This window comes from Anopheles maculipalpis, chromosome 3RL (assembly GCF_943734695.1).
Source record: "Anopheles maculipalpis chromosome 3RL, idAnoMacuDA_375_x, whole genome shotgun sequence".
Classification (NCBI taxonomy): domain Eukaryota; kingdom Metazoa; phylum Arthropoda; class Insecta; order Diptera; family Culicidae; genus Anopheles; species Anopheles maculipalpis.
The window spans coordinates 24,011,364-24,026,292 of NC_064872.1; the positions used below are offsets into that span (position 1 = coordinate 24,011,364).

Below are 14,929 nucleotides of genomic sequence, written 5' to 3' on the forward strand. Positions count from 1 at the left end.
TACGATGAAGTCTCCAGGGTCTTGATTTCGCATGCAGACTAAACTATGAGATGGAAACAGCAGCTACATTGCCAATAATAAATAAGATAACCATCCATTGAGCATCCGCACCCCATGCTGGGGAGGATGGGAATTCGGGAAGAGTTTTTATTGGAGGTGGCTTCGACCATAATGTATCCACACAATGAACCGTGACCTTTCTCTTGAGCTGGCTATCTCCATCTCCTCGGAACCATTATTTCCGGTGAGTTGAAGAGTTGAGAAATTCATAAAATCCTGCAGCTTCTTTGCAAAACCCTGACCTTCCCTGGCCGGCCAGCCGGCTTTCGAAAGCGAAAGCCCTTCCGTCCGGCTAGCGATAGATAGAGAGAGATAGTGATAAAACCCTCACCACCGTACACGTAGACGATGCCTGTCCGAACGCATCACGCACTTCTGGTAGAAAATTCCTTTCGGCCACACATTTATGGTGGCTATAATTTTAATTTTATTGTCACATTTTATAACCACCAATTCATCGCTGTCTGGTTCTGGGTACTAAGCGTGCGTGCCAACGTTCACACCCAGAACGGTTTTGAATAGCGGGGGTAGGCTTCGTTTAATTTACACAAAAGTTCCAGGAAGTGTGTTCCAGGCATAAAGTGTCGCCTTTTCAAAGACGCGAGACAACTCCAATCACTGCGCATCAGCATCCCCGACATTATCTACCATAATGACTCGTGCCATTTTGCAGAAAGGAACGAACGATCGACATCGTCAGCCTTCTAGCTCCAAACAAGTTTTCTGAGTGCCGTAGCTGTATCATTAAAAACTAATTCGAATGAAAGCGCCCGAATGGGTTTAGGTGTTTGTGGTTGGTTTGTGTACAAATTGATGTGTCTTCATCCGATGCTAAATTAGTCATTTTCGCTAGGAACCCCGTTTAATGAGATGTGTAACACAATCTCCACATCCCCATTATCTTCTTTGACTCAAAGTTAGGTTTGATCAGTTTCGAATGCTCTCTTCAAGGTTAATTCTTAGGGTGTAGCTGCTGTTGAAAGCTTCGAAGGTTGAGAATCTTCAATCTTTTCGATGCTTCAGACTCATATTAGAGATGTTTTCTGTGCATTTGTGCGAAATTGTTGAAAAGACTATGATTTGATAGCTCAGAAATTGTCTGAAGTTCGTGATTCAGCACCACCAAAGTCTTTCCATCATCATGTAATTGTGAAAAAGAAAGTGTTTGTCGTCTAACTGTTCTTCGATCCTTCATCCATCTGTCTGGAACCCTTCATCTTCCACATCTTTCAAAACGCGTGCAATAAAGCGAACTAGACATCTCGAAACTGATACTCGATGGCACTGATTATTGCTTTTCTTTTCACATTCTTAGAAGCGTCATTAGAGTCGTGAAACGAACGGAAAAAAATATAAGAAACCTCCAATTTCAGTATTCTTTGATGTGTTACATGAAACCGGTTTGCGTTGAGGCACATGTTTCCGTTACGATCGCCAAACTCCACCGTGCATCAGGGTTTTGATTTTGGAAGCCCTCCCAAGTTTTCCGCTCATTTCAATTCTTCCCGATTTTCACATCTTCTTCACTTCTGATTTCACTTTTTAATCAAATTAAGAACCATGCTTGTCGATGCAACCGTTTGTGCCTCGAATGCGGCGATTCTTGTGTCTATTGAAGCGGGTTCGCGTCACGCTTTCACTGTTTTCTGGTTCTCCATTTTATTCCAAACTCTCGTATCCAGCTCGTTAGCTCCCTCCCAAAAAAAGCCATGATATTCTGGCCCACTGCAGCTTTCTTTCGTTCTTGAGGTCCCTCCGACAAGACTCCAACGAAATTGACCGTGAATGATGAGATTTAACGGTTCGTTTGCTGTCGGTTATTGAACTCTTTTCGCCGTTTCACCTGCTTGCATCTGGCAGCTAAGGTCGAGATCCGACTGCATCCAGCAAACGTGTTGGTGGAAGATGTTTGATAGGATTTCATGGAATCTTTAATCTTCCCAACAGAGCAGCCATTCGACGAGAACGAGACGAAGCGTAGGTACTAGGACGCGCTTAATACTATTTTGACAAATGCGTCCCTGACAAAGAGCTACAAATTGAACAATAAAACATTGGAATTTAGTGGGCTGGGAGTGAACGTTTAATGGTACCGATCTTTATTTAGGATTAAACGCTCTAACTGCATATCCTACGCATTCTTCATCCGACGTTGGGGGTTTTTTTTCTTTCCTCAAAACCGGGCCTACCCATTCCTGGATGCCTATATCGAAAGAGGTATATTGTAAATGAACACGTCTCTCCATGGTTGATTTATTTCACTTTAATAGCATCGATTTTAGACGATCATCACGATCGACGATCGACACTTAAAAGGATGCAGTCAAGCGCATTCCAATGCGGGATGATCAGTCGCCTGAATGGGTTTATGATGCATTATTACGTACTTCAATCAAGGCGTTTTGTTTGGATTTTCGGGAATAAGATTGACAAATGGGCAGGGAAAGTTTGGTGTACAGAAAGAGCTGTCACATTGATGCATGAATATTATTCAATAATAGGTGTAGGTGCTGTGTAGGATGTCTTCAAGTTAAACGAGCTTTTGTCTATTTAAATCGTCAGAAGAACAGCTTGGTATAGGTTCAGAAGTAACCAAATTCAAAATAAGTTTTGCATCCGTCTAGATTGCGTGTGTTGTTGTCTTTCACTATCCAGTTTAACTTTTCTCTCTTGATTCCTGTTGTTTATTCTGTACGTGCCTTTGCATCAGGCCACTTCGGAAACCTTTTTTCCTCACCAAAAAATGTTCCAAATTTCTAGCCTCTTTTTCTATCTCTCTCCCGGAACGGAACTATTTGACATGGACACTGGCATTCTTTTTATGCTCGAAATAACTTTTCCATGGAATTGTGTTTGTCGTGGACATTTTCCTGTTGGCCATACTATATCCGCACAGCAAAAGAAACGTAACTCGGAAGAGGAGTCAAAGATAACTCCCCAAACACTTGGGTCGGCCTTGTTTACATCACCATGGGCTAACATGAGCACAACAAGCGAATGCCTCGTTCGTTCCTACACAGAGGTTGTAATGTCTGACTTTATGCACACTTTTGCTGCATCCGGCGTTGCACTGCTGGCTCTGTGTTGTGCGCTGTAAAGGAAAAAGTTTTAACAGGAAGAAATAAAACTGAACGCTTGAGACATCGTCACAGAAAAATCGGCGACTGTAGCGATATCGTCTCCTCCAACCGTAAGAGTGGAAAATAAAGCACTTGTGCGCCGGGCTTGTGTCTTGGTTCGCGTGAAGAAGTGTTTTCGCTTTTAATTAAAACTTGTACAATTTTAAAATGTTTTAATTGATAAAACTCGACCCCCGTTCCCGCTTTTTCGGAGTAGAAGAGCCTGCCGTCCGGAGTGCGAAATCCAGGACGTTGCATTCAGCTCAACGCCACCTTCGCAAACGGAACAACTTTTAGCCCTTGTGGAAAGGGATTTCTTTGCTGGCCGATTCCAACAACACTGTCCATACAGCAGGCGCGTGAAATGAGGCACCTCCGAGGAGGTGGAAGTTTGTCGTGTCTCTACCCTCCTCTGTCAACCAGCGCACTGTACCGCGAACCCACCCGTTCGAGACAGAGAATAGCGCGACAATTAGAGAATCTGTTTCGTGAGTAAATACACACAGGCGTGAACTGTGCCGGGCAAATTTAAATTAATTAATTCGTTTACTTAAGAACGAACCGAAGACGAGGGTATGCAAGCGCAGTTGGCTGGCTTTTCCCACAGGAATGAAATACATCACCATCATCGTCATCAACTGCAACATCCCACGACAAGAACCAACGGCACGATCCATTGCACCGACTCTCCAACAGGAACAGGATTGAATCGCTACTTGTTGGTTGCTGGAAGTTGTTACAAGTAATTTGAGCCAACTCTTCCGTTCACGACTCCACCCCAACGTTCACAGTGCTCATAGCACAAGAATGAAGAAATGTCTCGTTAAAATGACACCACAGTTGGATGAATGAGTTGAGAGTTTATTGGATCAGAAAAGTAAGGTTTCTTCCATAATCCTCCGGGTTCGATTGTTGTGGAAGGGAGAATTGTATGGAAGTTTCCAAACGCAATCCCCAAATGGCTGCTAAACATACCATAAAGTGTTGAAAGTCAATCTTCATTGCGAAGGACAATGCGATGAAGCGACGGTAAACTTGTGATTGATTGTCGGTTGTTTTGTCCGGTCGTCGAGTAGAAGATTTGATTGTGGCAATTAAAACGTAAATGCAGTTGTCGCTTTTTTGTGATCTCTGGATAGAAGGATGGATGAAGTTATGCAATTTACTGTTGAATAATGCTTTTCTGGGATAGTACAGGTCTGTGTGATATGATTTTTAGTTTAAGATCTGAAAATATGTCATCATCAGGAAACTTCATTGTCATGAATCGTCCATGCTTCAGAAGTACTCGAATTCTCTAGATTCTACTTCTGTATCAACATTGAGATTAAGATCATAAACTAATTGCTGGTTCCAATTTTGTACGCAGGATCGTAACGTAACTAGAGCCGAATGTAGTTCAAGGACTTAAAAGTTTTATAAATAAATAAAAAACCAAAGGTTATTGACAGTACTGCTGGCATTTTACGGCTTGAGGAAAACTATGGGACATCTTATCTGTAATTTAATTGATTAAAATCAATTCTCGATTACATTACGTGGTCTTCAAACGGTAGTTTCGGGCTTCAAATCATATCCGGACCCTTCCCTCGTAGAGAGGACTTGACTATCCAATTATGAATTATCAATAAGTTTTGATAGCCGATGGCCGGCTTGACATATACGGTCGTTAAACCGAGAAGAACTGACAGCAAATGTTCTCTTAAAACTGTAAGCATACATTCATCAGTTTAGAATTCTGGGTCCAATTTTCAATTTGAGTTTCTGGACAGTATTTTTGATAGATTTGACAGATTACTTGTTAGTCCTTCTCCTGCATTACTTTTAAGTTAAATAATGTTTTGTAATAGAATCACACTCAAGCGTTGCATTCCTACTGTTCATTCATGCTTGTAGTTGTCAATAACTCATTATTTTTTCAACTTGAACTAGAGCTCAGTTTGTAGCTTGCTATAATTATATCAGCACTTACCTATTGCACAATCCTTAGTATTTATTCTTTACCTTCCCCTCTAAACCCGGTACCCTGTTCCGATCGGTCACCGTCATTTGTTCCATCGCACCTCATCGACATCGCGTTGACGCGTTATTCGATTGCTCTTGCCTGGTTGGATCGAATTCTACCACCTCTTCCGAGTGCTCGTGATTTGCGATATGCCAAGGCAAGGCGTTGCCGTTCCCCGACGCCTCTTGCCTTCGCCCGTTCTAGAATTTATCGCCCCACCCGTAAACACGGAACGCAAGCATTTAGTTGGAGTAATGGTTCCGGCGAAAGAAAAAGTCTCATCCAATCGATTCACGATTCCCTCCGGTTCGATGTTTCGTAATGTGCTATAAAAATTTCGTAATTTCACACCGCATAACTCTTCGGACGATCGGGCCTTGCAATGTCGACGACACACAGCCAGAGTCGGAGTATTGGCATGTGAAAATCGAAACCGAACGCAAAACCTACTCCCAACACGGTGCAATGATCGCGATCGATTGAAGGTGAAGCATGTTGGCGACAGCAAAAAAAAAATGGCCTTGCTAGCCAAGCCGATTGCGGAATAGTTCCTTCAGCTCGTGTTTGCATTAAATGAGCACCTCTTGATGGAAACGCATTCAATTTCTAATTCATTTCCGGAGAGCATTGTTGCATTGTGTGGTTTAGAAGTTGAATTTCCGGTACAATTTTGCGACGAGAGCTCAGGGAATAGGTTTGCACACAATTAGTGCCCGATTTATCGATTGATATGCAAATCGTCTATACGCTTCCCTGGCGGAAATGGTTCGACTTTCTTCTCGCATGTGGTTTTCCAAGGATAGTATCATACAAGAATGATTAATAGTCCGAAAGACATCATCCTTCTCGGGCCAAATGTCGCATCAAATTTGTATCGTTAGTTCTGCCCGACCTTCTAGGGAACATCTTGCAAGAAACTTCATTACGTGCGTCGTGCTGCTGTTGTGTTTGACTTTTATCACGTGCTTGACTGAAAGTGCAAAGTAGCTCTTCAGCAAACGGACAACCCATCCAGAAGCTCACGTGCGGTCCATAAATCAAACATCCAAATGGTGCCGAATTTCTAATAAAACACAATCTTTGCCCAACTATATTGAACTCCGAAAGGAAGAACGGTTGCAGTGGTGGTCTATCGCCATCGAAGAGGCAGGAGCGGTAGAGTGACTATATTTTCACATTTTTCGGTCAGAAAACCCATGTCCAACAGCCTTGCGTACACCGTCCTCTTCCATTTTCGAGTGTCGTCCCGCGCTGTTTGATCATAAATTTTCATAAATTTCTTCCCTATATCAACTGAGTTGCCCCGGCGCTAGTCATCTGAGACCAACGGTCATGGAACTTTTGGTAGAAATTCAGCACAGAATGTGTCCTCCTTCACGAGCTTATGGTATGTTTCGGATGCTGCAGCTTTTCAACACTGCACTGTGAAAGGAACTCCCAGAGGGAGACAAGCCGAGAAGACGAAACCGGAAATCAAAGCTTCCAAAAAACGTAGTGAAATGCAATTCATAACCCTCCCAAGGGCGTCTAGGTCCTTCGAAAAAAAAATCTGAAAAAAGCATACGAGATAACAACGTTACTAGTTTACTCGGTTGAGATGCCTTAAAAGCAATCGCTCCGTGAAAGAGGCGGTGGGTAAAAGAAGTTTGTGAGAAGTTGATGGAAATAGGTAACATCTTGAAAAAAAAAAACCTCTCCTTATCAGCTACACAAACTCAAGTGGTGAAATAGAGGAAAGAAAAAAAAAGAGAATACCAAAAAGCCTTCCCCGTTCGATGTCACTGCTCGTAGCGGGAAGGAGTCCTCAGCAAAATCTCTCCAAAAAGGATGTGTGATATTCGGAGAGCACAACATTTGAATAAATCATACCGACGATATCGTATCGGAGTGTTTGCTTCCCTTTTCGCCATTTGATTCCTTCCGGTTGAAGCTTCTTTTCCATGCAGATGCAGGACTCACTTCTAATGCTCTCAGGCTTTTGCCTTCAAAATGAAATGAAAAATCAACGGACAAGCTTGTTTTTTTTTTAAGGAAAAATTTCCATAGTCTCTCGGCGCAAATCGAACGATGATGAGCACACAAATAACAAGATGATCAGTGTTTTTGCTTCCGGTTTTGCTTCGCACTTTGAAGCACTCCGGTGACTCCATAAAACATTTGCAGAAGCAGCAGTAGGAGCAACCCGATACGAATGGACTAAAAGCAAGATTAAATATTTACTTCGCCTGGCATGTCGGTGGTATGTTTGTGAACTGCTCTGCATCGCTTCGATTTAGATTAAGGTTTTTTGTGGCATGGTCCTTTTGCATGTTTGCTATCAATTGTGGTTCCCTCATTTGACCGGTTGATTAAATCTGCAACTTGGGGCATCCTGAGTTGTGTAGATTCTTTACACAAATTAGCCTTTAAAGAGATGTGGAATATTACAGACTGCAAAAATTTGTCTTGAATGTCATGTTGAACTACCAAGTTAGTCTTCATTTTCCGCATACGCAGACATTGGCGCAGTCTGGCAGCATCCGCATCAGGAATCCGGTGTGTCCTGTTGAGTCTGGTAGAGCGTGTGCCAAATGCTGATGCAGCATTACCGTCAACCGATGATGGTGATGATGATGATACCGGTGTACTGTGTGTTGCCTCTCGGTAAAACTATTTATTTATTCATGCATGCATGTCTCTTTATTTATCTTTTCTCCGTCGATTTGGTCTCGAAGCAGCTGGCGGACACGTTAGAGAATGGGTCCGGCGTACGAAATCTGGCAGACGGACGAACGTACGGACGTGGTCAGTGTTATAGTCCGGTATTTATAATATTTTGCACTCCATCTCTCCCTTTACAGTGATCTACGGCCAACGTCGCTGGAGAAAAGCCAGGAAATCTGCCGGCTTCGGATCTACGAGGTGTACGCGTGGGGTGTCCCGCTGGTTATTGCGGGCGTGGCAGCCATTCTCGACAATCTGCCGGACAGCAGCGATACCTACTTGAGGCCTCGTTTTGGTGAAGCAAAATGCTGGTTCTACGGTAAGTGAAAACTCCCGTTTAATCTAACCATCGAATTCCTGCACAAATACACATCCCCGTCCTTGGTGGAGCCCGGAAATTCCAAACATCATCCGGGCGGCGAGAGAAACTTTGAACCGATGAACCTGTGACGCGTGTGTCTCTGTGTGTGGTGCACCTGCGCCCACATCCTCAAGGCGAATTCCAATGATTCGATGCATCAACGACGCATGATGTGGCAATCAAACCGACTAACATTTCATTTCATTATGTTAATTATACGAATCAATACGAAGGTGGTGCACCACAAATCCTGAGGGCACTGTCGGCACCCGCAGCCTTACGGCGTAGTGTGCCTTTGGAGCCTACGCTGACGAAGCTTTTCTTCGAATAGGTATAGCATTGTGCCAGTGGGTTAGTGGCTTCGATCCCATCTTCACGACCAATATTTACCACAAACATGCAGCTTCCACTCACAAAGCAGCAGGCGGAACCGGTAGAGGGATTAAATTACTTCCGCCACCGGAAGCTGGGGAAGTCTTTGAAGCAAACTCGCCTGAAACTTCCGTTTTATGTGGGTGCTCACACAAAAGCTCGCCTTGCCTGCCTGCGTGCATGCATTCATCAGTGTCGGTATCCGATGCTGCACTGTTTTGCTCATCAATTCTGAACCGAATGAAGGTTTTGGTGAGGATGGCTTTGTTTGTTGGGCGGGAATGACGATCTGCAAACCCGCACACCTTTGCTTCACAAGGATGACGGAACGTCTAGACGACGAACTGCTCGATGGAACCGTTTGACGTCAGGACTGTGGAATGCACTCGAAGCGAATTCTAGTGAAATGCAAACCGGCGTGACGGGCGGACGGAAGGATTAAAGCAATCAAATGCGCTTATATTTGTGTGTGTGTGTGTGTGTGTGTGTGTGTGTGTGTTTGTGTATGTAAGATTTGTCTATTAGAAGTATCTTCGCTTTGATTGACCACAACAAACAATCGCCCTCACTAATTTCTTGCTTTTCGTAAGGATTGAGCGTTTGCCATTAGCGGGTACATCATCCTGCCCATTTACAGCACAACCGTTCAAGACTTGAGTTTGGTTACACTTTAAATCAATTAAAATTGTACATTCTTTTCCTTGATGTATGCTGTCTTCTATCAGCATCTGGAATGCACATTGCTTTTAGACTTTAGGTGAATATTTTAAAGCCTGTTTTCGAAGGACAGCTTAGGTTGGTGCTCAGGAGAAATGCACAGACATGCAAGAGTGATGTGAACACAAAGGATAACTATAAATCGATTGGAACTCAGCCTTGCAGTGCGAGTGCTTTGATATTTTTTTCCCCAAAACCCCCTCCCTGAAGTGGCGAATGGCAGTTGCAATCGGTTCCATTCGTTTGGCACAGATATGTTGAGAGCGTTGTGCGATGTGTGCAAAATTAATGAGTAAAAGTGTAGTGTGTGCAGCATGTAGTTCTTTCCTGTTCCAGGAAAAGTTTCCCTACGCTTCTGGCTATTCTGGCAAACATTTGCCTTTCTGCACGATACATGTGAACTTGGGTTTGGTAGGAGTAAACTGTGCTACAAGAAGCATGCACGAGCATTAGGCAACTTTTGCAATTATTAGTTTAATGACTTGAGAAGCACGACAAGCATGCACTACTTTCGATGTTTGTTTCCTATCAGTTTATTGATTCTGAAAGCTTTTATGTGGTGTGATTTTTCAGGACACCCTATTTCTAATTCGGGAAAATTTGTTACATGAAGTGGTCCTTGGGGAACACTCTCTTTCACCTGCAAATGATATCTATCTGAATACAATGCTGGCGCAGTTAGCCCATCTTTACAAATGTAGGTTTACAAAGATCAATAGTATAGATAGAAGTAAAGGTTTTAACATAAATTATCGTTTACTCATCTTCATTGGGAATATCCCTAAAACCATGGCGAATATCTTGAAAGGGGCTAGTCAAGCTCAAGGACAATAATTACCAAGCACATACACACACCATGCAATCTCAGTACACTAACGTTGAACCTATGCCAAGTATAATCCACTTGGAGCCCAAGACTAACACTGTCTGAATCCCGGAACCACGCTCAGAACAAGATCCACTAGCATTAAACCCCGTTGCCGGACTTGAGTGTGGGCGCTGATATGTCCCAAGGCTGAATCGCTAGTGAAAGGTTACCGGGCCCGGGCTCTCGTAGCTCGTTGAAATGGAAATCAATCTCCAATTTATCACTCCTGACATCATCCCCCCGTTAGACAGCAGAGGAACCGGTCCGGTCAATGAATAGAAAGCCCCATGCTACATGTTGGCGCTTCTGGACAAGAATGTACCGGTTCAGGACAAGCAATCTTACCCCGGAGTAGTTATCAATTATGGACGGAAATCGAAGTACTTATCAATATTCAATCGATGACACTTTCACTCGCTCTGTTCAAGTAACGACGAGGCCAATAATAACGAGACGAAAACACTCGAGACAGGTAGATGCCTCGGGAAGATACCAGCTACTACAAGTTGAGCTACGAGACACACATACACACACGGGTGTGTCCTGTCGTGCATCTGGCTGGGTTGATGTTTTTAGCGCCAGCAGTGACTGGGCCCCCTGGGACAGGGAATTAGGCAATTTGATTGGATAGCAGCATATTAACATGTGCGATAACATAAATCATTCCATTAGGCTCAGGTTTGTTCCCAGGAATGATGGTTTAGTGCATACATGAATAATGATAAATCAACTATCGTCTTGCTAGGACACTAGTATGGAGCCTCTCTGGTCGACGCCTTCTTGGAGATAATTTTTACTACCCTGCAAGACTTCATTACCAATTTTATCCGAACAATGTCGCCGTACGGGACATGCAGTGTGGCATGAAATATTGCAAAGTTCGTTTCGCTTCGAAGAAGGTGCAAATGCACCCCAATGAAGCCATCGGTTTCGCTAATAGCTTACCGCGAGTGCTCTGTTGCTTTAGCCTGCAAGCATCCTTGTGAGAAGCTATTAAGCTGTAGCGCAAGCGCCAACCCTTCAGTTTTATCACCGAAAGCCCCGTGTTGTCGGCTTTTTGCATGCCGGTGTTGCCTTTTAATTAAAGCTAGAGTTGCTTTTTGTCGCCGTGTGATCGCGGTGAGTTGCTTTTTGCACCAATCCACCAACTGGGCACGAAGTGGAAGGAGAGGTGGTTACGGAGCGTGGTGGAAATTGAAGTTTTATTGCCCACCGGGGCCAGATTTGTTGGGTGTGTGTGCTTCCGTTTTTCCTACCGCCCAGAGTTCACCGGTGGGATCAATTTGCACCGGGTAAAAAGTAAGTGCTGTAAGAGTGTGCCCGTGTGCTGAGGGATGCTAATCAAAAAGGCTTGCGGCCATCGTAATTGGCAGCGCGAGAGTCAGCGATCTCTCTATCGAGCACGACCTGCTTTACCACGAGTTGCACATCGTGTCCAGTTAAAGTCCGTGGCTATGCAAAAAGGGCGCCCCTCATTTCCAAGGCTCGACAGCGAGCCATTGGGAAGTGTAATTTAAATCAAATTATGCGATAAATCTCGTTTCTTGCAAAGGCACCACTGCGCATGCAAGGGCCCGGGGTGAGAAATTGCGTGAGAAAGTGAAAATTACGAAACCACATGTCCAGTCGGCGGGAGCAGTTCGTTGCCGTCTCGTATCGATCGTATCACGCGGGCGTCTGGATCGAAGCAAACCGATCGTGTACGGCCGGGAACCGAAAGCAGTAGCCTTGAACATATTGGCGGCATTCAAACCACACTCTGTGGCTGTGGTGCTGATCAGTGAAGCGAAATCCTCGTTAGTTCAATGACACATTCGCCTATCACCCGCACAACTGGCAGAGCCAATTCCGCGTCTGGAGCAGCAAGTGTCAAGTCCGGGAGTGCGCTGTGGGGAAAATAAATCAGCCAACATCGGCAGGCGGAACATAAAATAGTTCTCACTTCACCTACCACGTACCTTACAGAGCCACAACCAATGGCCGTTGGGCAAATGTTGTGAAAGGTTAAGATCACCAGCGCGGGTTTCCCGTTTCGGCTTTCCTCCCGAGTGAGCCGTGGTAGGTCACGAGTTTTACACGAATATTTTGGATGTGTCGGAGTGTCGGACGGCAAAACAAACCCAAGCGCTCAGGGTCAAACCCGACAGAAAGAGGCAGAAGGAAAAAATGCCCGCCGGGTCCGTTCCGTTTGGGAGGAATGTGTTTTGCACCGATCAGGCGAACAAAATAAACATCAGAATAAATCAGCACTCGCCGAACGATGGTTTGGAAAAGTCGGCGATTCAACGCCCTTCCCCAACCTCAACCAAACAGCGCACAGAAACATAAACACATTTCTCTCTTAATAAATATGTCCGCGATTCGATACACGCGTGACGACGGCTGGGAGGAAGAGAACGAAAGCGAGCATCCCCCACACACAGGCGCTGGACGATCGAGATGCCATGTCAACCACTAAGCCAATGCTGGAATGTTTCATCGGAAGAGTTTATAAATTTTCTCCGACAAGCAGCAACCTGAGCGTCCACGAGCGAGCCATTCTGGCGGAGACACAAGGCCTGGCGGGTGGAACAGAATTTCCAAGCAATCTGCAAACTTAATCCGTCGACACGCCGACAAGCTTTCCTTTCTCATTTCCGTTCGTTTTTTTATTTTTTTTGGTATCGCAACATGCTTTGGTTGTGGGGGAGTATTACTAAAATATTTTCCAACTGCTCTCACTCTCTACCTATCCTCGAACGACGGCGAGTCTAGGCAAGGAGGAGGCTATAATTTGATTTGTCTTTCCATCGACGACGACCACGACCGACCATTAGAGCCGGATTTTGAAACGAAACTGGATCGTTGCCAACGACGACGATGACGGCAACGACAACGAGAATCGCCGAATATCTCTTGTTGAACATGGATGTTCGATGGGGACGTTGTTAGGGTTTTTGATGATGTTCGATCGAATGTCTGTTATTTGTGCCTATTTAGTTGGTTATATCTTTCTCTCGCTGCCACTTTCTTTGAAAAAAAAAAAACTGTTGAGTTTGTGTTCAAGTTTAGAATTATTTAAATAATATTCATTAAAATATCTTCTTTGGGTTTCTCTCGTTTGTTAGTTTTTGTTTGTAATTTCATAAATGTTTGGATTATAATGTGAATTCGTTCTTAAGCGAGACATTAGTTGGATAGCCAGTCTACAATACGCAAGTGTGGCCTGGGCGGGATTTAATCCCATGTCTAAATTAACTTTGTAATAATTATTTTAAACAATTGTTTTTGTTTGGATTACTAAAAAACACATGTTTTAAATATTTTAAAACATTGGCAACAGTTTTGTTTTTTGACATCTCGAGCCTGGAAGGCCACGTTCTATCCTAAGAAACTGAAAGTCAAAATTAGCCAGCGCCAAAAGCATTAGATTTTTGTCGAACAATCATTACATTAGACTCAAGCAGATATTCCAAAAAATCTTCTTTGGCAAGATCAGCTCATATTAACTTGAAATGTGCAATAACAAAATGTTTAATAAATTATAACTTTAAAAAGTTGAAATCAATGCGAACTCGAGGTTTATGTGGACATTGATTAAACCATTTTAGACCATTAATTCTGTTAAAATGCTTTTTTTTTTTATTTCGTTTTATAGAGGCATTGGATCCTTCCGGCCTGATTCGCCTTTCGATTCTGCCGAAAAGGTTTCAAATTTATGATGGTTTTAGCTACCAGTATGTCAAATCGATATATCAAATGTCAAGCGCTTCGGAATGTCCAGTTTCGAATGAACTGCTTATGATCGAGTGTTTGACAGAAGCCGCTTAAATATTCTTATTTTCAGGCTGAAGTCATCATAAATTCCATTGTTAGCAGAGACGTTATTGAAATCAATTGCTATGAGTCTACACTTCGTGGCTTTACGACCTCTAGATTCACCCCGGCCATTTAGGGATTTGAACCTGTCATGTGAAGATGCAGCTTTTAATTATTGATTGTCATATTTGACACTGAATGAAACATGAAGTCTTTCAAGATTTAATAATCTAATTTAATTTTATTATTTCTTTTAAAATTTGATATCATTTCCCAAAATCATTGTAACTTAATAGCCAACCTAATGCACGTCAATATTCTTGCCAATAGTTGCAATTGTTAAGACCGTCCCAAAAACCCTGTCCCCGAACTGGGAAGCTAGCGAATGGATTATAAATGCCTGATGATGTTCAAACAATGGCATACATTTTGCATCACGGCTTTATCGTGATAGGAAAACCCGGGAGCATGTCACAGGGTAACAAGTTGTTGAAAAATGAATGCAGTTCTCACTGAATGTCAACAAGGAAGTTAAAAGCATGCGAGTATGCCGTGTGTGTGTGTGGTTTTTCGCTCCTTTCGATTGTGGAAAATCGGTTGACAGTTTTCCTACCGCTTCTGCTGACATCCAAAATGGCAAACATATTGACAAATTGGTAACCGCGCGCTGCAACTCGGATAAATATGGAACTGTGTGTTTCTCTGCAAATCTCTTCCTTTTTTTTCACACGACCAGACTACTATCCGGCGTTTTTCCCTTTACACACATGCATCCATGCAGCGGTTAATTCGATCAGATACGATCGCAAAGTTTGTTTGCCGTTGGTGGTGGATGAGGAGGGAGAATGAGGGAGAACAACACACGTCCGAATGAGTTTGACCAACACTCGCAGTATGAATAAATGAACAGCGACTATTCGGTTCAT

General features: G+C 43.5%; 3 protein-coding genes across 3 annotated transcripts in view; 2 read left to right on the forward strand and 1 right to left on the reverse strand.

Moving 5' to 3' along the window:
• LOC126564100 (eukaryotic translation elongation factor 2) overlaps nt 1-14,929 on the reverse strand; it is a 398,467-nt gene that overhangs the window by 239,883 nt on the left and 143,655 nt on the right. The window lies entirely within an intron of this gene.
• The window catches only part of LOC126564395 (ATP-binding cassette sub-family G member 1-like), a 440,656-nt gene that overhangs the window by 185,464 nt on the left and 240,263 nt on the right, over nt 1-14,929 (forward strand). The gene's annotated exons all lie outside the window — the stretch shown is intronic.
• The window catches only part of LOC126564357 (probable G-protein coupled receptor Mth-like 1), a 159,201-nt gene that overhangs the window by 118,456 nt on the left and 25,816 nt on the right, over nt 1-14,929 (forward strand). Inside the window, exon 4 of the mRNA XM_050221379.1 lies at nt 8,025-8,206. Coding sequence (XP_050077336.1) covers nt 8,025-8,206 — 182 coding nt within the window. The remainder of the gene's footprint in view (nt 1-8,024; nt 8,207-14,929) is intronic.